The sequence below is a fragment of the Gastrolobium bilobum genome, unplaced genomic scaffold (assembly GCF_033153095.1).
Source record: "Gastrolobium bilobum isolate Gb01-03AN ecotype WA unplaced genomic scaffold, APGP_CSIRO_Gbil_v1 utg9057, whole genome shotgun sequence".
Lineage (NCBI taxonomy): Eukaryota > Viridiplantae > Streptophyta > Magnoliopsida > Fabales > Fabaceae > Gastrolobium > Gastrolobium bilobum.
In genome coordinates this window covers 160,284-182,408 of record NW_026896087.1, presented here as the reverse complement: position 1 = coordinate 182,408, position 22,125 = coordinate 160,284, and the positions used below count along the sequence as shown (strand labels likewise).

Here is a 22,125-nt window from a genome sequence, read left to right as displayed (position 1 = left end):
GAAGGGTAATTCTGGAAGCGAGAGGACGAGCTTCTCCGACAGTATCCCGTGCTTCGGGACAAGTATGTTTTCTGATTTTGAGGACAAAATCCTAAAAAGGTGGGGTGAATGTAAGAACTCGCACCATTAATTAAGGAAATTAATAAATTATATATGAGAATTAGGAAATAATTCCATAATTGACCTTAATAATTATTACGAGGCTTTAATAATTATAGCAAGTGAGTAATAATGTTGAAAGTCGCTTTTCTGACAAAAAGTGCAGATACCGGTTCTGCTAGTCGGTATAAATGCGTATCGATAAAGTATCTCAGAAAATTATAAGGAGTGCATGAATATTCCTAGAATAATATGAAGGACTGCGATTTCAAGTTTCAAGTTAAAATAATGAGAACTGATGCCAGAAACTGATACTGGCTATGAAAAGCGCGTACCGGAAAGGTGCTCCGAAAAATATAATAAAAATATGATAATTCTTGTAAAATTGAGTAGGTTAAGAATCCTGAGTTTGGAATTAAAATGCTAAGCGTAGCAACTAAGGTTAATACTATGTGTTTATTGATTATATGACTATAAATACTCATTCTTTGGGCACACAACCCTAGAATTCTGTTGCTACGTGGGTCTTCTTGGTGGTTGACCAGAAAACACTGCTCTATTTCCTTCCTCCACCTCTTGTGAGCCAAGTTGCCATCTTTTACTTGGTTTCTTCATCCTTGAGCTTGCATACACTTGAGAGCTTGCTTGGAGAGGAAGTGTGTAACATCCCGCAAAATCAGGAGGTTAATTAAATTGTCAATAGGAACGTGGAAGCTTGTGGGATTCGAATTCCAAATATCTATTTAGGGTAGACTTGATTTAATTTAGGAAAAATTATTCTAATGAAAATATATGTATTTTAAGAATTCAAAACATTAGTAAAAAAGGGAACATGAAATAATGGTTACTAGTAGATTACATGAGATAAATGACTCATTAGGAAATTATTTAAAATACCATGGTGGAGGTGAATGCATATCATGAATTAAAAGCAACTTAGGTAATTATCCTTTTGTCCAAAAACAAGGCAGCCACATGGCTATCTTACACGCCTAAGAAGTGATAGGGAAATCAGAATGCATGTAATTTTATTGGTTGAAAATAAAGCTAGAACCCTTATCCACTTATCCCCTCCTACACGCCTAGTAGAGGCAAGAAACAACCAAATTCTTTGCTGGCCGTTGGGTGCTAATTGGTGATCAGCTATGCTTTCTCCTCTTCCTTCCCTCAAAGCCGTGAACCCAAGAGAAGCATCACAACATAAGAATCTGCATTCATTCCTTCTTCTATTACTTGCAGAATTAAAGCCAACATCATCATTTTCCTATGCGTCACTTATGGAAACCCCAAAGCTGCCTGCTTATTCACTTCATCCCTGGACCAAACTCAGCCTTAATTCCTCTCAAAATCATGAGCCTCATAGAGGAGGAACACAAAGCATGATTTTGCATTTTCTTCCGTTCATCCTTCCCTCAAACCGTGTGAGCATAGGAGGATAACCAAAGTTTATAAGCACACTCATCTCATTCTTCTCCTTCTCTTGTTCGGCTGCATGTCTACAACCAAGGAGGTGAGATAAATTTTCGTTGCCTCCTTGTTCGTTCACACTTGACCAATTTCTGATTAAGCCTTCCCCTTTTGCTGGAGCATGGTTCTGCCTAGAGTGAGTCGCCTCTCCCATTGCATGTAGCTGGTTCGACTTCTTGGGACATTGGAGAGTGTGGTTTCTGATTAATCTTGGATGCTTGAAGGAAGGTAAGAACTCGGACCTCAAGCTCCTATTTTCCTCATTCGATTTGCATGTGTAACCTAGGGAAATAATTCTTGTTATTCCTACCCTTTTTCCTCACCATTCGGTCCCCTCATGTTTGACAAGGGGGATATTGTATTTTGGTAATTTCTCTTGCCTTGATTCTGCCCTTTGAACCGCCATAGGAGTTGATGCATGTTAATACAAAGCTGAATTTTGTGAACTTGGATATAGCCATTTAAATTGTTGGACTGCCCTTTAGCTAGAAAAATAATTATACAACCTGCATGTTTTAATTCTGTTTGTACAGCCTTGAAATTGGTACTGTAAGTCGAAATTGATGTTTAGGGAACTTGGAAAAATAATCCCTTAATAGTGTGAGAACCGGTCCTTGAGTTATGAAATCTCGTTAAACGTTGCTTGTGCTAAAACTGTATGTACAGCTTGCTTAAGACCTTATTCCCACAACCGCAAGCCTTATAGAAAATGTTATGAAAATAAATTAATTTTGTGCACATGAATTCTGGTCATAAACCGAACCTGTATGTACTTGGAACCGAGGGTTTTGCCTCTAGTTAATTGTTGGTAAAATAAATTCTCAACCAGAAAATGTATGTAGTAAAAGAACCATGAAGTCTAATGTGGACTGGGCTTTGGGTGTGTTTATAACTCTTGTAGTCATCATGTTAAATAACCTGTTAGTTCATGCCTAAGTGATATTGATAGAGTTGTGTTGAATGAAAGTTATAAGCATCTATTCGATGAACCAAGTCTTGAATGCATTAAGAATTATTGTAGACAACATGTCAGATCTCACTATCACCCTCCTAGTCATGTATAACATGTTATGTAATTAAAAAGATTTTAAGCTTCTTGGTAATAGCTGTGCAAACCGAATCTGCCTGTATACGTAGGACTCCTTGAGTGTTGTCAATTGATAACCATTAGTCATGCACCCTTAAATCTGAAAATTTGCTAGTTATGAGCTTTGAAATTTGATTATAAACCAAGTACTAAGAAGGGTGGAAAACACTATATAATGTGTAGAAGAGATAAAATAAATATGCTAAGCACTTAGTAATGATTGAAAACCTAACATGCATGTATTGAATACCTTGGATTTTGTAAATTAAGGACAATTGGTAAATTAATATTACGGCAAAAAATTCTCTTAGTATATGGACCTGGAAACCGATTATGAACCAAGGAGTTAGGAGAATGGGAAAGCTATATAATGTATAGGAAATATATGTGATAAATTCTGACTTGGTACATATGTTTGTTAGGTGTGCTAACCTCTAAAAGAGTGGGTTGATTGGTGATGTTTGATTAAAAATGTTAAAGACTCGAGGTAAGTGTTCGGTGGATTACCCCTTTGTGACTGTTAGTTTAATACTTGAATTTTTGATTTGTTGCTCTCGTGCTCTGTTTTGATTCTGTTGGAAGGCAATTATAATTCGATTTGGAATAAGAACTGTTCGAATTCTGTTTTGGGAAGTATTTATTACTCGGCAGCTTGGTATTAAAAATACAAGAAATATATGTATTATGATTATGATCTAGCCATGCATACACACATCATAATTCATCTGTTCTGTTTGTGTGTGCGAATCATGTCATGGCATACAACATTATGCATTCATCTTGGAAACTGAAGTATATAATAAAAGTAAGCATACGTTTGAGCACGCATCATATAGGCATCCCTCCGGTACCAGGGTATGGGACACTTGGCTTTAGTCCGCATAGGTCCAGTGGAATTCACCTTTGGGAGCCCTATGAAATCTCCACTGTGTTAGTTAGTAGTACGTGCACTGCAGTGCTATGAACGTACATTACTTTGGCGTTATATACGCACTTTGATTAGTATTTTGGCGTTATATACGCACTTTGATAAATATTTTGGCGTTATATACGCACCTTGATAAATATTTTGGCGTTATATACGCACTTGGATTATATGATGGAATATGTTCTGGAACTATTTGATGATGTGACAATTTTGGAAATTCGGTATTTAAATTAACATTGTTGCATTGCTGGATTTTCTGCCACACTACTGGGATTTTTCTCACCCCTTCGGCGGCTCAATTTTTATAAAATTGCAGGAGGACGTAAAAACATTTGATGAAGTAGTATTTTGGATATCTGTTGTTGAGTGCTGCAGTTTTAAAATCATGTTGTTTGTCGCTGTTTATTTGGCTGTGCTGAATCTTGACGTTATGTACTGTTTTGGGGATTGACCAAGTGAATGTAGTATTTTATTTTGGGAACACACAGTAGCTTGATTATTGTATTTGCTAAGACTTGTGAAATTCTGTTATCTTATTTTGGACAAAACAATTTCTGCTGTTTAAATTCGGATTTTGAGATTAAGTTTTCGAGCACTTTGCAAGTTCTGTTTCTGGGGCTACATACATCCGATTGGAGTATAATTTATATGCACTTAAAGCCCCAGGTGTCTATTTTCATATTATATAAAGTTTGTGTCCACAACATCTAAGCAGATTTTTATGATTTTTTCAAGTCAGGTAGTTTTGGAAATATTTTCACTCATTTATCTCTCACCTTGCGAGTTCTGTTCCGGGAGCTACGGGACTCCGAATGAGCCATAATTTATATGTACCTGAAGCCCCACATGTCTAGTTTCAGATTATATAGACTTTACAATGAAATTCTGAAAGCTCAATTTATTATGATTTTTGCAGCCAGACAGGTTTTCAGGAAAATTATTATTTCAGTAAGCTATGTTATTTTATAAAGTTGCACACTGTTTTCAAGAAAATTTAGAGTTGTGCAGCGAAAGTTTTCTTTTAAAATTACTTGCTGATTCTATCTTACGAAGCCAGTCTTCCAGGTGAAAGATTGAATTAGTATCATCAAAATGTTCTTTTTCATAATAAGAATTTTATACGATAACGTTGCGACTCTAATCGGTTTTAGCAGACACTTCTCTTGGATACGTACAGGGGAGGGTGTCACAGAGTGTGAGTGTATATTCTGAGTTTCCAGACACTGTGAGTGGGTGTGAGTGCTGACCTTGTGTTGTTTGGGTGTTGGGAAGCCATGGTCATGGCACTTTGAGATCCAAGTGGTGACCTTTGGTAAGAAAGTACCAACCTTGATCATCATTTTCGTTTTTCCTTGGGAAGTCAGAACTTGAGGAGTTGTTTGGTGAGCTCCTTGAGCCATTCTTACTGAGTTTTGAGCTTTGGTAAGCCTTACAACCTTCAATCATGAGTTTAAGTGCTTAAAAATGGAACCTTGATGCATGTGACAAGATAAGATGATAACCACACGTTTGGGTAATGGTTAACACACTTAGAAAGGCATGTTTAAGCTTCTGTAATCGAAAAAAGTTGGACCTTTGGTTTGGATTTTCACGAAATGCAGAATCTGGGTTCTGTCGTGAAATATTCGGATATTTGGTTGGGAATATCCGGATATTGATATCCGGATATGGGGATCTGGATATTCGGATATTGATATCTGGATATAGCCAGTGAGATATCCGGATATTGATATCCGGATATGCCCCCGACATATATCCGGATATTCTGGGATTTCGAAGAACAGTAGCTGCATTGTTCATACAGTAGGCTATTGGGGGTTTGTGGACCCTAGATTGATGAGGTTGAACTTTTGTTTTAATTGAACTAAGTCATAATCAAGTGGTTAAGGGCTTATGGCTTTGTGTGAAGCTTTAAGACATAAATCGTAAGAGGAAAACGTAGTCTTTATGTTTATGCTTATGAGCTATGAATGGTGATATGCTTGCTGGTCCTAATCAGATTGTGATCTGCTGTGTGTTGGACTTGAGCTGTGTGGACTCTTGGCAGTGGATAGTGAGCTTGCAAGGTAAGCTTTCGTGTCCTCTGTTTAGCCATGTTGTGGTTCCACCATGTCCCATGGGGGTATGGTTATATGCATGCTGTGTTACTTGCTTTTGATGTTTTAGAAATGCTATTAAGCTGTTATATGTTAGTGCCTTTATGATATGCATGTGGTGTTCAACCTATACGGTAAGCCTGAGTATGTAGTACATACAATATGGTGAGGCTGTGGGTGAGGTGCAAGCGGTGTTCCATGTACTATCTGTAGGTAATAGACGTATTCCTGCATTTCTCTGGCCAGTAGAATAGTTTAAACACACATGGTATGAATATCTGTTGCACTGCATAGTTTTGAGAACTCATATTGAATTACTGTTTTTAGAACTTATATTGCACATGTAATTGAGCTTGGGGTGGAAGATCCTTGAGGACCCCTTGTCTTACTGAGATTTCTGGTTTAGAGATCTCACCCCACGTTTGGGGAATGCTTATTTCAGGTTCAGGTAATGCGGGGGTTGAGACCTCTAGTGGCAGGAGGCCAGAGCTTAGCTGATAGATGTTACATGTTTATGCTGCTTTGCTGATATACTGTTATGATTGGATGTTGGATCCTGTTTACTGTCTTATGCTTTTAGCTTCAGTTTATGGATTTATATGTTGAGACTTTGTTGGTTATTCTGTTGATTGGTGAGCATGGGGATTGTCCATGCCACGTAGACTTGTTTATTGTCTTGTTTAATTTGGAGTTGTATTAATGTATCAGGATATTGTTCGGACTATGTGTAGTAGATCTGTGACATAGATACTCACTTTATCTATATATTGAGGTATTTCAGTTAGATGTATTTTTGCAATTTACATACAGGCGATATTGTATGAAATTGATTAAGTAATCAACTTGGCTAAGTATAATGACGTCATAATTGAAAAGAAAAAGATATTCCGCATTTTTAATTAAGCGCAGCTTAATACGATGATATGTTAACAAATCGGGTATACACGGGGTGTTACAAAAACAATCTAGAATTTGTTTTGTTTTCGCTTAAAATAGTCCGTGGTATGTACTTGTTGAAATGATTGATGCATTTTTTCCCCTATAAGCTGGCAAAAAAATTTAAATAATGCTTTTTAATTAAATATTTACGTATTTATTGCAGTTTTGAGAATAATTACACATTTATTGCACAATGTGACGCCCCATTGAGGCGTCTAACCCTATGGGAAGACGCCCTAATGGGGCGTCTCATGTGTGCCCTATGTATACCCCTTTTTTACCATTTCACTTCTCACTATTTCACCTCTCTCTAACCACGGTTTGTGGTCCCGACCGAGCGCGAAGATTTTCGTAGCGAAGTTCTGCCAACTTAGGTAAGTTCGTAATACCTGCTATGTATACGTTTAAATTACAATGCTACCTTGCGAACATGTTAGGATTTATCGTATATTAAAAACTTAGAACATTAGGATAGTCACTTAGAAATTTTGTACCATGCTATGAATGTTGTAATGATATAGTAATTTTTTTGTTACGTAGTTATGATTATTAATACATATTTATGATGTTATTTTGTGATAGTGATTTAGAAAATAGTGATAGTGACTTCGTAAATTTTTTATGATATTATTAATGTGAGAGTGTATTGATAATTTTGTAGTCAGTTAGGTGTGATGTTTAGTATATATTTATTAAGTTATTAGTGACTTAGGGTTAAGTATTATGTCAGTATGATTTAATTTGTGTCCGATGTTTTATTATAATTTAATTACAAATAAATGACTGTACTACGTATTAATAATATTTCATTAATGTCGATTCTAGTAAAAACGTAGGGTTTATACTTAATTTTGTTGATAATAAATTAGGGCATTTCTTAATTAATTAGTACATAAAATGTGTTGTTACATGTGATTAATTTCATTGTTGTTTTATATTATGGTGAGTTTAGGGTCATGGCTGATTCATCATCACCTTCGGGTTCTGCATCGGATGCAGAGCCTACTGATCCTAGCATGTACATCATACCTGGGCCTTACAGATATGATGTCCTTCGTAAGAGGACGCAGTGTGCCCATATTTCACAACGAGTATGGAATACGGAGCATGTGAGGAGACTGAAGACCAGGCGTGGCAAACCACAGGGGGGCCACCTACCAGGGCTATTCCAGAGGTGGTCACAGACTACCTCACACAGGCTGGATTTATCCATGTTGCCCGGATGCGATATATCCAGGTATGTGATTTACGACGTATTGTATTTATGTAATTATACAATACCATTCGTCAACACGTGATAATTGTATAATTTATTTCAGATCGATGCCTCATTAATTAGTGCTCTGGTCGAGAGGTGGAGACCAGAGACACATACATTCCACATGACGCAAGGTGAGATGACTATCACCTTACAGGATGTGGCCGACATATTGGGATTGCCCACTGATGGTATTGTCGTTGTCGGATCTACAAATGAGGATTGGCCCGTTGTTTGTGCTGCTGCTTTTGGCGCGGTTCCAGAGGCCAATGAGTTCCATCATTCAGGTGACCTCCGCATCTCATTCTTAGATCGGTTATATACCCGGTGGACTGATCATGCTGGGGATCATGATCGCGAGATATATTTCACAAGGGCGCACATTGCCCACATGTTGGGGTGTTGGTTGCTGGCGGACAAGTCTGGAGGTAGCAATATCGGTTGTCAGCTAGTCCCATTGCTTGTGGGAAGATTTGATGAGATTGGCCGTTTCAGCTGGGGATTTGCGGTTCTGGCACACTTGTTCAGGAATTTGTGCGAGTGTATAGATGTCGGTCGATCTGACATGGGTGGTTGCCATATTCTTCTTCAGATTTGGGCATGGATACGATTCCCATCCATTGCTCTACCCCTTCCTCCTTATCCAGAGCCAGACACGTATTATGGACCTCCGACCTTCAAGATCGTAGGCACGCGACCACTTTTCCTTAGGGATGGCATCAATCCACTCAGCAATTTGAGGACTACTTTCATGGAAGCTCGCAAGATTCCTTTCAAAATCAACTATGGCCGGAGTATAGCCTGCACGAATTGGACATCATCGATTTAATCATAAATAGAGACAAATAATGGAAATAAATAAATACGGATCTATGAATGAGTTTACCTAAGTTCTTCAACATCCGCTTCAAACCCTCATTCCGAAAATTTTGATTGAAGTTGCTTGCAATATGACGAATACAAAAGACGTGATATGTATTTGGTGGCAGCCAATTAGGTTTATTCTCCACAGTAGATATTATGATACGATGACGATCAGAGATAAGGCATATGTTTGACATGTCAGTAACATGAGCACGAATATTAACAAGGAAATAGTCTCATGCTTCCAAGGTTTCACCTTCAACGATGGCAAAAGCGATCGGTAAACATTCATCATTTCCATCTTGGGCTATGGCCACCAACAATTTGCCTTTGTACTTCCCATACAAATGCATTCCATCAATCTGGATGACTGGTTTGGCAAATTTGAACGCCTCACAACACTGTCTAAACGTCCAAAACATGCGAAGAAACACCTTTTTTCCAGTAACTAACCCATGCTCCGCATAAAAATCATTTGTTTGAATATGATAAAATGAACCTGGAGAAAAGCGAAGCATGTATTCGCACCACCTTGGCAAAAAAACATATGATTCCTCCCAATCACCGTACATAATTGCATCGCTTTCTGCTTCGCATACCATGCCTTTCTGAAGGAAACTTTAAACCTATATTTAGAGGTCATCCTTTCTTGAAACAAAGAAATTGAGACAGATGGTTCTTCCCTTATCATCCCTGCATTGAAAAGGTCACGGACTCGATAACATAGAACGAATTTAATGACACAACAGTATGTAAACGTTGACATGTCATTGAAAATAAATACGTACCTATAACGAGATCCGCAATAACGTCTGCATCGAGCTGTCTATGTCCCTGGGAAATGTGCTCATTCAAACAAGTGTGATCTCCACCCAATTTCGTAATCTTCCAATTTTCACCAAACATTGGTTTGATCGCCCTAACGCGCCACGGGAAACCTTTATCGTACGCACAACATTTAATGGATAACTTTGCAACCGTGCTCTCAATTACAATTGCTTCTTGATGCTCCCTAATCAGGTTGTGCTTAAGTGCCATTTGGACATCTTTTTTTGTTGCAAATTCTTGGTTCACAAATAACTTGTCTCCCAGTTGCCACAGACCTTGTATTGAACCCGATCCTGAAACCGTACCATCAGTGCATGATTCTTGTTCACTCCGATAACTCCAATCAATGTACGAATAATGTGGAATTCCTTGCCAAAAGGGAATAACAGCTTCGTCACCTGCATCTGATAATTAAAAGTTTTTAATACAAACTTCCTAAATCAGATATTAAATCAGGTATCAACTCAAGTATATACAAATTATATCAATTACCTTGATGATTACGTAATGGAGTAGACACAATGTCATGAAATTGCGGCATTTGTGCGACCACCGGTTCATGGTAGACTGGGATTTGTGACGCACCCATCTCACCACCTTCATCTCCATCTGAAGCACTAGCATCCTCCTCCAGAAGACGTTCTTCCATTGTGATGTTTTCATCATCGTCGTCGTCGTGCATTTCCCAAGTAGGATCATTCTCATCTCCCTCAGAAAAGTTTCCAACTGGAGACGCATGAGTGGCAGACATTGATGGAAGACGGGGAGAATTTAAATCAACTGACCTCACCGGTAATGGAACATTCTCCGCTGCGGCGATGTCGATATACAACTCCAGAAAATCTGTCCTTGACTGGTTGAAAAATTCTTCCATTGTCATCTCAACATCTTCATCGTCAACCACTTGCAAACTAATGTATTTATCACATTTCCATAACCTTGTCGTGATCTGAGAGATACATTGGTTGGCTTGAAGACTTAACTTCTGCCGAATTCTCTGATGCAGTTCGCCAATGGTTGCATTGCGTTGGATACGTGTCAGCCTTTTTTCACCTTCAAACATGACACCTCGTCGACCTTCTACCTTCCTTCCATTGTAATATAACACAACACGAGCAGAATTAGGATTTGAACTCATTCTTAAATAGAATAAGAAATAAAATTCAAATACTAAATTAAAGATGAAGGATTATGTATGTATGATGTTAGGAATTTTGGTAGAGAAGAGATATAAGATGAGAGAAGAGGTGTGAAGAGTTTGTAAGAGTGGAAGGGGAATATATAGGGTGCGCAATGTGACGCCCTAATGGGGCGTCACATGTGATGCCCAAAAGGGGCGTCACATTGTGCAGTAGATCCGTAATCATTTTTAAAACTGTAATAAATGCGTAATTATTTTATTAAAAAACATTAAATTAATTTTTTTGCCCCTGTAAGCTAGATAGCTAAATAACCACTTATATGTTATTCCATTGTTTAAGCCCCTTGAGCCTTGGCCTATTTGTTCTTGATGACCTATAATTTTGAATAGCCACTATATATATATATATATATATATATATATATATATATATATATATATATCATAACCTAATTTAGATTGGATTTTATAATTAGAGAGTGAGGATTGAGCGCCATTTTTATAATTGAATTGTTGATATATGAGAGATAACGATGAAAAGGGAAAAAGTCAATAACATATATATGATGTGGTTAAATAAAAGAGAGAGTATATATAGTAGAACAAAAAGAAAGAAAAAGAAAGTCTATTTATTGCAGAAGTATTGTGTTTCATGAATAAAAGGGTGTGAAAAAATTCAAAGGAGGAAGAATCGATAAAGAAAAAATGTATTATATAATGATGTTTATTATTCCTCTTTGATTCTGACTTCTAATCTTGTAGCTATGTGTTTTTTTTGCAGCATTTCTTTCTTTCCCTTTAGTCAGGCCACATTATAGCTTTAATAAAAGACCTCTTAATCTATTTTGTATACCATTGAGACTATGGAGAGTGACAATATAACCAAGTTTATGGTAGTGTTGATTCAGTGAAGTATGAGTGAAATACATATAGGGGAGTTCAAAATGTCCAAATGAACCAAACCGATCCATAACCAAACTGTTCCACATCTTAAAAATTGGTTATTTTTAAAAACCGGTTTCATATGTAACTGCATTTTATTTTTTAAACTGGTTATTTACCAAACCATAAAAAAAATTGGTTATCCATTGTTATCCATAACCAAACAACTCTATAATTAAATTCCCTTATTCTCTCCTCACTCAATCAAGAATAAAACAAGAAAGCTTTCATTGCGTTATTCTTCTTCGCGCTCTGCAATACGTTCTCGATTGGTTTCTATGGCGGATGTTCAGATGGGCGAAGGCATTCCAAGCCGAGATAAACCAACTACTCAGCCTTATCATCAACACCTTCTACAGCAACAAGGAAATTTTCCTTCGCGAACTCATCAGCAATGCCTCCGATGTGAGTCCTTGTTCTTCGGATTGTGAATTTTGTTACTGTTTGCTTTATTAGGATGCAACCTTTCAATTTACCCGATAAAAATAATTGGTTATGGATAACCATGATAACCAATTATTTTTATGATTTGGTAATAACTAGTTTATAAAAATAAAATACAGTTTCATATGAAACTGATTTTTAAAAATAATCAGTTTTTAAAATGTGGAGCAGTTTGGTTATGGATTGATTTAGTTCTTTTGGATATTTTGAACACCCCTACCCATACCTTCTTCCATCAGTTCAAATGAAACTCTTAGCAATTTTTTTATAATTTTAAAATAATTCAATTGTTCTTCTACCAATCACTTTAAAAAACAACGTGAAACAATTTCTATAAGAATCATTTTGTCCGGAGAGTTCCAAAACAATGAAGATTCTTGCAAGAAATAGTTGGTCAACTACCTATATCCGGGAGAAACAAACGACTACTTATAAAAATAGCACAATCCATCAAAAACTATTTTGAATTTGTTAAAAAACTGTTTTTGAACTTGATAACCGATTTATTGTTCATAACCGGCTTTGAATTAAAACCTATTTAAAACTGGTTTTAAATCAAAACCGTTTATAAACCATAAACCGGTTTTGGATAGAAAATTAAAAACCAGTTTTAAAAGAATAAAACCGGTTCGGTTCGATTTTTTTGTTAAAATCGGTTATGAACCGCTCCATGCACACCCCTAAATACATACCTTCAGACATATGAGTATAAGTGAATTTACCTTCAGATTGGGATGCAGAAGAGGGACCCCAAGATATGTCTATTCAGGCCGTGTAGAATTTCTCCTTATAGTTTTTTCACTGTATTTGTATATGTAAGTTTACATGGTTTGTTCCATGTGAATTGAAACTATTTGCACTTGATGATGGATATTTTTGGTTTTATAAATTTTTGTCTTTACTTCCTGAGATGCCTTCAAGTTTTTTTTACTTTGACTCTTCTTGTGTAATCTGATCTCCCTATTTTGGGTGTTTTTATGCTCTTTTAACCTTCCATTGACAATAACTTGTTGAATCTTCAGAGTTTCCAGCGCTTTTGTGAGTTCCACCTGTTTCCAATGCTCCAAAGCATGAAAACATGTTTCTCTCTCTCCCTTCAGTAATCTTCAATCTCAATTGATCAAAAGCTTCGTAGCTAATTTTCTTTGTAGTGAGGGTTAGATGGAACCCTATTGAATCTTTATATTTCTGAATTAATTTTTAATGCAATTTCCCCTTTCTATATTGAATGAATTTTCCTGTTCTTCATGCTTCTATGAGTCAATCTTCTTATAGACTGATCTAAGGTTTATGTATGACAATATAATTGTTGGTATATGAATCGGGGTTGTAAATTCATCATTGATTTGTATGAATTTACGGATAGACATATGAATTGGGCAATCCTTATACCATTTTTATGATTATTGATTATAATGCTTAAATCCTTTTGAGAAGCATCAAGAAATTATGATTCTCTTAAGGGATTAAAGGGTTAGAATACCAAGAGATTGAATTTTAACTAAATTAGATGAATTAATTGACAATATAAAAAGTGCAATTAATTAAAGTTTTAATTCAGAACATAAAGAGAAGATTGAGGAAAATCAAATCTAAAACTACGCTTTTCTTGATTGCTTGAATATTTGATTTTGCATTTTGTTCTTGTTTTTATTTTACTTATTAATTAATTTTAAATCAAATCTCTCATTTGAATTGTCCAACTTAAATAAAAATAATAAACTAGTACTTGGAACACTAACTTCTTTATTACCAGGGGCGGACGCAGGAATTTTAATGACGGGGGGCGAAAATAAAAAATATTATATTATAAACAAAAATATTTAAAATATAATATAGATCTAATATAAAAAAAATAAAAACAATCTATTACAAAGATTAAGATCACTTCATTTGACTCTTATTTTATGTATTTTCTTATTGTTAAACTCATATATAATTGATCCGTGTTAAAACTCAAAACAATTTCTTTTTTATTGTATGTAATCAAAGAATCATCAAGAAATTGGTCTTCTATTTTATTTCGAAGTTTGTTCTTGATTTTATTTTACGCATGCAGATCCTGACTTTTTTCTTTCTTTGTAAATGTCAGAATCCACATGTGTAAATATGTTTGCTACAAAAAATTTCATATGTTATTACTGCAGAAGAGGCGAACCTATAAATAAATCATGTTATCCATTATCAATAAATTAGATACCCACAAAGTTATATATGTACTTTCATTCTTTTTATAGCTAAATTTGTTGGAAATTTAAAGAGATTAAGAATAATTTAGAAGAACACACAACAATTTTTTAATCTCACAATCCCTGTTTGGTAGGAGTTGAAAAAAAAAATTCCTAGCAAAATGATTGGAAAATTATTTGCCTATGTTTGATAGGAGGTAAAGTAAAAATATGGTTGAGAAATTTTTTTTCCCATAATTTGCTTTTCTATGTAAAATAGTTGGAGAAGATTACTATTGAAGGGTGGAATTGTTTTTTTCCATGTGGTGGGAAAATTAACACACAACATCATTAAAATTAACTTAACATTCCCCGAAAAATTTTGGCCTACCAAACATCTTTTAGTAACTTACCCAGAAAAAAAAATTCGCATCATATTCTCGGAAAATATTTTTTTCGATAAATTTTTTTTCCTTCTCTAACAAAATGCCTCATTTAAGTGCTACGACACTCTCTTTCTCTGTTTTCACTATTTTTTGTTTTCTTCTTGCACACTCTTGTTTTTTCTTTTTTGAAACATATAACCTAAATTTTGGCAAATGAAATACCGAATCAAGCCCCCCACTTTTTAATATTTTAATCCTAGAAATATTTAACTTCTCTTTGACTTCTTCATAATCAAAATCGTCCTTGACTTTTCAAACTAGTATAATTAGGAGAAGCTGAATGAAAAATGAAAATGCAAAAGCTGAACCATTTTCTTAAATTTTACCCCAAAAGAAGGTAAGAGAGGTTGAGACGTTATTAACTATCACTGAAAAGTGAAGAATGAGGAGGTACTTGAAGAGTGTTTCAAGATTGAGTCCAACGTCCCCCTTCAATGAAAAATTCTTGTGCTTCCTATTCAGTTGTCTTTTCTTGCAATTGCAGGCTCAACAATTTTCAGAAGTTTGATTTGAGCCGTTGGGGTTTTGTGCTTCCTCTTCTTCATGCTCACGTATGTCAGTAATTTATCCACTCACACACATTTTATAATATTATTAAAATACAATTTATATATATATATATATATATATATATATATATATATATATATAATTTTCTCATCAAATTTTAATGGAGATGGAGGCCCACCCTCTATCCCCACTCTAGTTCCGTCTCTATTTATTACTAGTGCCATCGATATACTTGTCTTGCGATTATCTCTTTTTCATCCCGACTGGTCACACAAAAGTTGATTGGTGTCGAAGGAGTGGATGATGTCCCTGTGATTTTGATCTGCCCACCTCCGGAACTGCTATTAGAAAGTCGCCTGTGTAACCAACCCATGTCATCATCACCATCATCCTAGCTAGCTATCAACTCGGTGGGCTAACGTTTCAAGAAAATTGGTTACATGCATCTCTCCGCAATATTTTTATTAATGTTTTGGTAGTACAAATCTCTTTATACATGTCATCTGGTAGTAATTTTATTTATTAAAAAAATTGGTAAACTATGACCTATGTTAGTTGACTTGGTGAGTTCACAAACTATCCTCGTTATAAGTGTGGGAAGAAACTTTTGTTTTTGAAGGGCGCAGCTCTCGTAGCCCCACAACGTTATATGATTTCCTGTCCGACTGGTTGTTCGATCCAGCTTAATTAACTTTCGAATTTGGATCATTTCGTGAAAAAATGACCATGTGATCATGTTATTTGATCATTATCAATTATTTAAAAATCACATATTTTTTTATCTCTTATATTAATAAGTAAAAATGAGTGGTTGTTATCAAATAATATGACCACGTTATCAATTTTTTAGGTAAGAGGATTCAAATCCTTAATTTTCATGTTGCTGGTCAATAGAGGTGGCAAAGTGGGCGGGCCGCCCCGCCCCGCCCCAACCCGCCATCAACCCGCCAAAAAATTAGTTAGTCTGCCCCGCCCCGCTTTGTTTTTGAAAATGAGCTGAAAAACTCAGTCCGCCCCGCCCTGTTTTGCTTTTGAGATGGGTTAAAAAACTTAGTCTATCCAACTCCGTTTGATGAGTTGAGCAGATTGACCCACCAAACCGAGCCCGTTTTGCCGGACTGTACAAGTCAACATAGTCACATTATTGTGAAGTTAGCGCCTCACTTCAGACGCCAATAAATGCTAGGCTGCTGTACTGTAAAGGAAACTATAGTGTACAGGTCGACATACTCTAGTTGTCAGAGATATTGGTGAACTATTGCTTCATCCTGACCTGACCTGTGATCAGAAAGCTCGTTCCGATTTATCCTTTTTCTTCTTTGTTGCGTCACTCATCCGCTGCCATTGAATCCACCCGACACTGCATCTTCATGCTCACCTTCAACGTTGTTCCGGCTAAAGGACATTGTTCGGTATACAGGTCATTTACTTGAAATTTTAAGTTAGCTGTGACAAGTTATGATGCAGGCTTCGCCTTGGTGCTGAATGATGGCGGTATCACCGGTCTTCCATGGGCATTTATCAATTAAAAACAAGGGAAAAGTGTGTATAATTTTGAAGGATGTAAAGTTGTGTCATTTTAAGAGAGAGAAAGAGACAGATAAAGGAGGAGAGAGAGTTGACAAAAAAAAATAAAGTTGTGGGTCCCACCTTTTTGTGAGAGTAAAAGGATGTAAGTTGTGTAATTTAAATGTATAGACACTTTTCCCTAAAAACAATGTTCTCTCTTGAAAAGAGCGTAGTTTAAGTCAGTTTTGGAATTCTAAACATGCAATTGTAGTGTCAAAATATTTATCTTTGTAAATATCTCTTTCATTCTTCATCATTTGAAACATTATTTCTTCAATATATTTGGAGTTGTAAGTTACTTCTCTTCGTTATTTGTTATTAGGATATTTTCTTGTGTTCGATGGAAGGTCATAATTTGGGGTAATTCTTTTAGGGAAATGTTATATTTATTACATATTTTTTTTATTATCTCTTATTACCAAATTTTAACCGTTGATTTTCATTAACTTAACGGTTGTAATTTATTAAAAATTAATAATTAATTAATAAGTATGATCCCATAAATTACAACTGTTAGATTGATGAAAATCAACGATTAAGATTTAATGGTAAGAGATAATAAAAAAGAGATGTAGTAAGTATAATTTCTCCCATCCTTTTAAGGGTGTTATTAATATCATGTTAAAGAAGATAAATTATTTCATGTCATAGAGACAAATATATGGACCTTACAACCTGAAAAAATAAAGAAAAAAAAGAAAAAAAGACTGCACAGTTATCGAAGAATGCAAAGGAGAGAAAACTAATCTAATTATAACATAAAAATAGTTTTTCCCTTCTTTTAAAAGTGAATTGGTTTAAGGCTGAACTTAGATAGGAGGAGTTTAGATAGTTGCAATTGCAAGTTCATAAACTCCCTTATGGTTTACAAAAGTATCACTTGTAATTGGCATAGGGTAAAATGAATAAGTTAGCTCAACTACAAACAGAGTTAAAGGTGAATTTGGATGAAAAAAAAATCACAAAGAAATAATCGATAAAAAAAAATAGAAGTCTAAGTGATAAAATAATAAATCACAAGGTTATGAACTTTTCCTTTTATAATATTGAAACGGGTGCGTTACAGCTAATAAACATAATCAACAAGTCTCTTGATTGGGCCGTTTACTTAAAAATTTGTATTTGTCTGAATTATTGGTTAGATTAAGAAGAAAAAAACAAATGAGAAATATAAATAATCAGATGTCATGAATTTATAATGTAGGAAATATTGTAAGATAAAATATAAAAACCCCTAAGGTAAATAAATTAAGAAAAGTTAAGTTGCACTTGATATGGATCTAATTTGTTAATTGTAACTTGTCTGTAACCTTTTTCTTTTCATTTTAATTAGCTGTTATTTTTTAAATAGTTAAGTTAAATTGCTGGTTTATTAATTTTTTTTTTAAGACAGATCTCCATATCATGACAAAATTAATTTTATATTAAAATTATTTATGCATAATTTTTAAGGAGCTAATATTTTTCCTGCACATAATTGGATTGGGATTCTATCAGAAGAAGAGTGTGAAAAATAAAAAAGTAGGATACACTCATTTGCATTTACGTGCAGAAAACAAATTATCTCATATTTGTAGGAGAAATATTAAACCTAAGTTTGAATGAATTGTAATATTTTTATTTTATTATATTTTAAAAAGTTAATGTGGTAGGAATTAGGATATCCAATCAAATAGATATGAATAGTTAATTTAAGTTTAATAACTATAATTTAACCCCAACCCCAAAGTGAAGAGATGAACTCACTTAGCAACATTGATTCAAGTTAAACTTAAAAAAATAAGAAATGATAGCGAAAATGGATCCTCTCAGTATAATTTAACACGATCATGTCACTTTTGGAATCTGAAAAAAGCAAGGAAACCAAACAAACAACAAAGCAGGAACAACTCACAATGGATTTGTGGTGATGTATTAGTTGTTGTTGTTGTTCTGAATCAGTTATCAGCAATCAGCAGCATTAGACTTAAAGGCAGTGGAACAAAACAACAACCTCGTTTACCGGCAGCAACGGGTGGTCAAGGGAGGTGGAGCAACTGTTTTTAAAGACGACAGATGTAAAGGTAGAACACAAACACACACACCTGTCGGTCAAAGGGTATCATTATTAATTATTACAAATGTTGGCCGCAGGATTGACCAGACCTGGTCTTCTTTTTACACCTTTCAACAAACACTATCCATTCATATCTGAATATTCAACTCTAAAAGGTTTTTATAAGTTTTATTTCAAAGTGGCTTCCAACTTTCAAGTTCAACGCAAAACAAAACAAAAACAAAAACAAAAGAAAAGAAAAAAAATGAAAAGCAAAAATAAGCTAATGACATTGAGGCATCACAACCCAATACACATTAACGTCCCATTCATCAATCAACAGACAATAAAGCAAACTGCTTCTCTACTCTTCTCCGACGATAATCTCGCCCTCTTCTCTTACACTCTTTTCAGTTTCAGATTCATCTCAATTCAAGGTTTGCAGAATACCCTTTTCCTTTTTCAATCCAAATTTCTAATTGTTTGTTTGTACTAGTGTTATTGCTTGATCAGTTTTGACTTTGATTCAGATTTTATTTTATTTAATTTTTTTTTTCGAGGGTGTCTTATTTCTATTATTGGGTTTCTGTTTGGATGGTTAGAACATGTGGGGAAAGATAAAACAAAATGAACTTTTTTTATTTTTTGGTGATTGGGCATTGTAGTTGTCCAAAAGTTTGTAATTTGACCATATTCTTGATGCCCCAGCTGAGTGATTTTGATTTTGACATGCACTGTGGATTATTGAATTATAGTGTGCTAGATTGGTGTTCATGATTTTAATTCCATTGTTTCTGAATATATATACTTTTGAAGAAATCTGGAAGTTTTGAATAGTACTTTTAAAATTGTTCTGAACTTCATGGAGAGTAATTCATTGTTTCCGTTAGTTTCAAGTAATGCTAATATGGAAAAGTAAAAGCTCTTGGAATCTTGTTGCAAAATGAGGATCTTAGGGAATGCTTCACTTTTTTCGTATTTTCGTGACTGATTATTCCACTTTTGAAATGTTTAGGTTAAATTTTGAAAAGAAAAGATGGCTAAACAATCACACAAGAGGGGGGTGAATTGTGTGTTACTTCTTTTGGAAGAAACAATTCAAAATTCAATACTTTTCAACAGAACTTCAACTAAAACGAAATTTGCAAATTATAAACTTTTTTCCCAACACAAAACAGAATTAAAACAATTCTAATAACATCCAACTCAGAAGCAATGGCAGCGAAATCAAAATTAAATGGGAAAAATAAAGAAAATCAATGTTTATGGCAACCCTCTACAAGAAATCATGCAAGAACGAATTTAATCAGAAAACTAAGGATCCTCAACCCTTATACATATTCAATATTACATATACAAAAAATCACAATGAAATTAATTGATTAAAATCAAAAGAGAGAAGGGTTCAGTACTGCATTTGTTGCTCCGACAATTCCTCTACTTGAAATTGGATTAGTTATGATCAACATTTCCCCCTTTTTCTTCTTGATTCACATAACAAATTAGCCCTCAAATTATTTTGTTTTTGTTTATTTTAGCTTCCAGGTTTGTGGTTGTGGAATGCTTCTATATACTCTTATGTGTGATGAAGTTTTACTTCTGATCAGTTATTAACCGTATGGATGATACTAAAGTTTGTTGTTTGGTTGCCATTTATTTTCCTGTTTGGAAAGAAGTAGCAGTTAATGTGCCTTGGATTCTTCTGTTGAACAATGGAGCCTTGATTTTCTTGTCTGGTAAATTGAGAACCTTGTTTGGCAAAACTTCTGGTCCTTAGTGTTTGGTGAAGAATATATAATACAGCAGCTCAAGAGGTGATTGAATAAATGGAAACTATTAGACGCTGGTTTAGTAAGTTCAAGTCAAATGATAAAATGAAATCTGCAAAAAATAAGGAAACTACAGGCATGGCAAAAGAAGGGTCAAAACCCCCAACAAATGTGGAAGCACCTTCAAATATAACGAAACAGAAGGTTGAAGCTGCGAAGCAATATATAGAAAATCATTATAAGAAGCAGATGCAGGGCCTGCAAGAGAGGAAGGAAAGGTATCTTTACTTCAATTTATATATTTTCGGTCATGATGGCTGTCCAACTGTAGAGTTCTGTACCGTATGAAGTAGTTATTTTGACACAGTTATTGTAATCTCTGAGCAGATGAAAATAAGAGATTTCCATATTGTCCTTGCTTTTTGTTTCCTAACAAGTATTTTTCAACACTTGATTCTGCAATATAGTATTGTATTTATATGGCATTCTTGTCATCATGTCGTTTATTGTCTCTGATGTGGTGTTATATATTATGTGCAAATACCTTCTGCAAATGGAAATAGTTTTAAGTCTTTAATAAGGCCTAAGTTCATTATTCTTTGCAGACGTAATATGCTAGAAAAAAAGTTGGCTGACGCTGAAGTCTCTGAGGAAGAGCAGAGCAACTTGCTTAAATATTTGGAAAAAAAGGAAACCGAATACATGCGCCTTCAGAGACTTAAGATGGGGGCCGATGACTTTGAGCCGCTGACTATGATTGGGATGGGTGAATTTGGAGAGGTATACTCTACCTTTGTATGCATCCAAGTAAAACCAAATGTTATAGCTTTTCCTATATGTTTGACCTTAAAGATTTTTATATTAACAAATCCTGGCAATAATGTTACTGTGTCCTCCAGTAATTAAAAGGACTTGAGGGATATGCATGTGTGGAAATTGGAGAGTTGATCGAGACAAATAATTCTTATTATAGGTTTATAACTCTCTTTGACATTTATATCATTCCTGTTCTTTTCTATTGTCATGGCTGTTCCTGATATTTAGAGGTAGTCCTAAGTTTTTAATCTTATTGTGTAATGGGAACCATATTACTTATTTAACACTGGTATGTATTCTAAAAGTTCAAATGCATATGACAGAAAAATGTAGATTGGGGATATAACTTAAGGCATGTCAGGGAGAAGTAGCCCTTCAAAATTGTTAATTGCAGGGGATCTTTACTTTTCAAAATTGGTAGTGGTAATGAAGTTTTACCAAGAAAAATATCTAATTTAAAAATCTAGACAACCTTGGTATTTTGACCCTTTTTTGGTTTAAATTGTCTGCTGTAACAATGAATTTTATGAATTATTCCAGTTGCAAAGAAAATGCCAGTCTGTGTTATCCATGTTAACTGTTCCATCATAGACTGGCCTATGGAATTTTATGAGAAGGTCGGTGATAGAGCCCAATTACGTACGGCCCAGTTGCACAAAGTTTATGTAAGAGATAAAGGCAAGAGGAGAGGGCTTAATTCCAAATATGCCAATGCCAAT

At 34.9% G+C, this 22,125-nt stretch overlaps 3 protein-coding genes and 1 long non-coding RNA gene across 7 annotated transcripts in view; 3 read left to right on the top strand and 1 right to left on the bottom strand.

The window, feature by feature from the left end:
* The first annotated feature begins 1,196 nt into the window (after positions 1-1,196).
* LOC133297741 (uncharacterized) lies at positions 1,197-6,453 on the top strand. 3 transcript variants are annotated; one of them, XR_009749675.1, is made up of 4 exons: positions 1,197-1,794; positions 3,076-3,140; positions 5,581-5,647; positions 6,120-6,453. It is a non-coding gene; the product is annotated as an uncharacterized LOC133297741 (long non-coding RNA). The 3 variants fall into 3 exon arrangements; XR_009749677.1 differs by having other exon boundaries at positions 3,898-5,647; XR_009749676.1 differs by lacking the exon at positions 5,581-5,647.
* Positions 6,454-7,709: 1,256 nt separating this feature from the next.
* Positions 7,710-8,703, top strand: LOC133297739 (protein MAIN-LIKE 2-like). The gene is made up of 2 exons (XM_061496930.1): positions 7,710-7,853; positions 7,936-8,703. Exons 1-2 carry the CDS (start codon positions 7,710-7,712, stop codon positions 8,701-8,703), a joined length of 912 nt encoding a protein of 303 aa, XP_061352914.1.
* A 271-nt stretch (positions 8,704-8,974) lies between these two features.
* On the bottom strand, positions 8,975-10,317 carry LOC133297738 (uncharacterized). The gene is made up of 5 exons (XM_061496929.1): positions 10,059-10,317; positions 9,842-9,964; positions 9,527-9,676; positions 9,338-9,431; positions 8,975-9,269 (listed from the first exon to the last, which is right to left on the bottom strand). The coding sequence occupies exons 1-5, from the start codon at positions 10,315-10,317 to the stop codon at positions 8,975-8,977; spliced, it is 921 nt and encodes a 306-aa protein (XP_061352913.1).
* Positions 10,318-19,074: 8,757 nt separating this feature from the next.
* The window catches only part of LOC133297734 (uncharacterized), a 30,215-nt gene continuing 27,164 nt past the window's right edge, over positions 19,075-22,125 (top strand). For both annotated transcript variants that reach the window (XR_009749674.1, XM_061496924.1), the window contains exons 1-3: positions 19,075-19,258; positions 20,495-20,868; positions 21,196-21,370. Coding sequence is in view for 1 of the 2 variants with exons in the window: in XM_061496924.1 (XP_061352908.1) it covers positions 20,648-20,868; positions 21,196-21,370 (396 nt within the window). In the remaining variant the exon portion in view is untranslated. The remainder of the gene's footprint in view (positions 19,259-20,494; positions 20,869-21,195; positions 21,371-22,125) is intronic.

Coding starts and splice junctions, on each gene's coding strand:
- LOC133297739 (XM_061496930.1), top strand. CDS start 7,710: ATGGAATACGGAGCATGTGAGGAGACTGAAGACCAGGCGTGGCAAACC. Junction 7,854..7,935: donor CCCGGATGCGATATATCCAG/GTATGTGATTTA, acceptor AATTTATTTCAG/ATCGATGCCTCATTAATTAG.
- LOC133297738 (XM_061496929.1), bottom strand. CDS start 10,317: ATGTCTGCCACTCATGCGTCTCCAGTTGGAAACTTTTCTGAGGGAGAT. Junction 9,432..9,526: donor TATTGCGGATCTCGTTATAG/GTACGTATTTAT, acceptor TTTTCAATGCAG/GGATGATAAGGGAAGAACCA. Junction 9,270..9,337: donor GTTTCCTTCAGAAAGGCATG/GTATGCGAAGCA, acceptor TTTTTTGCCAAG/GTGGTGCGAATACATGCTTC.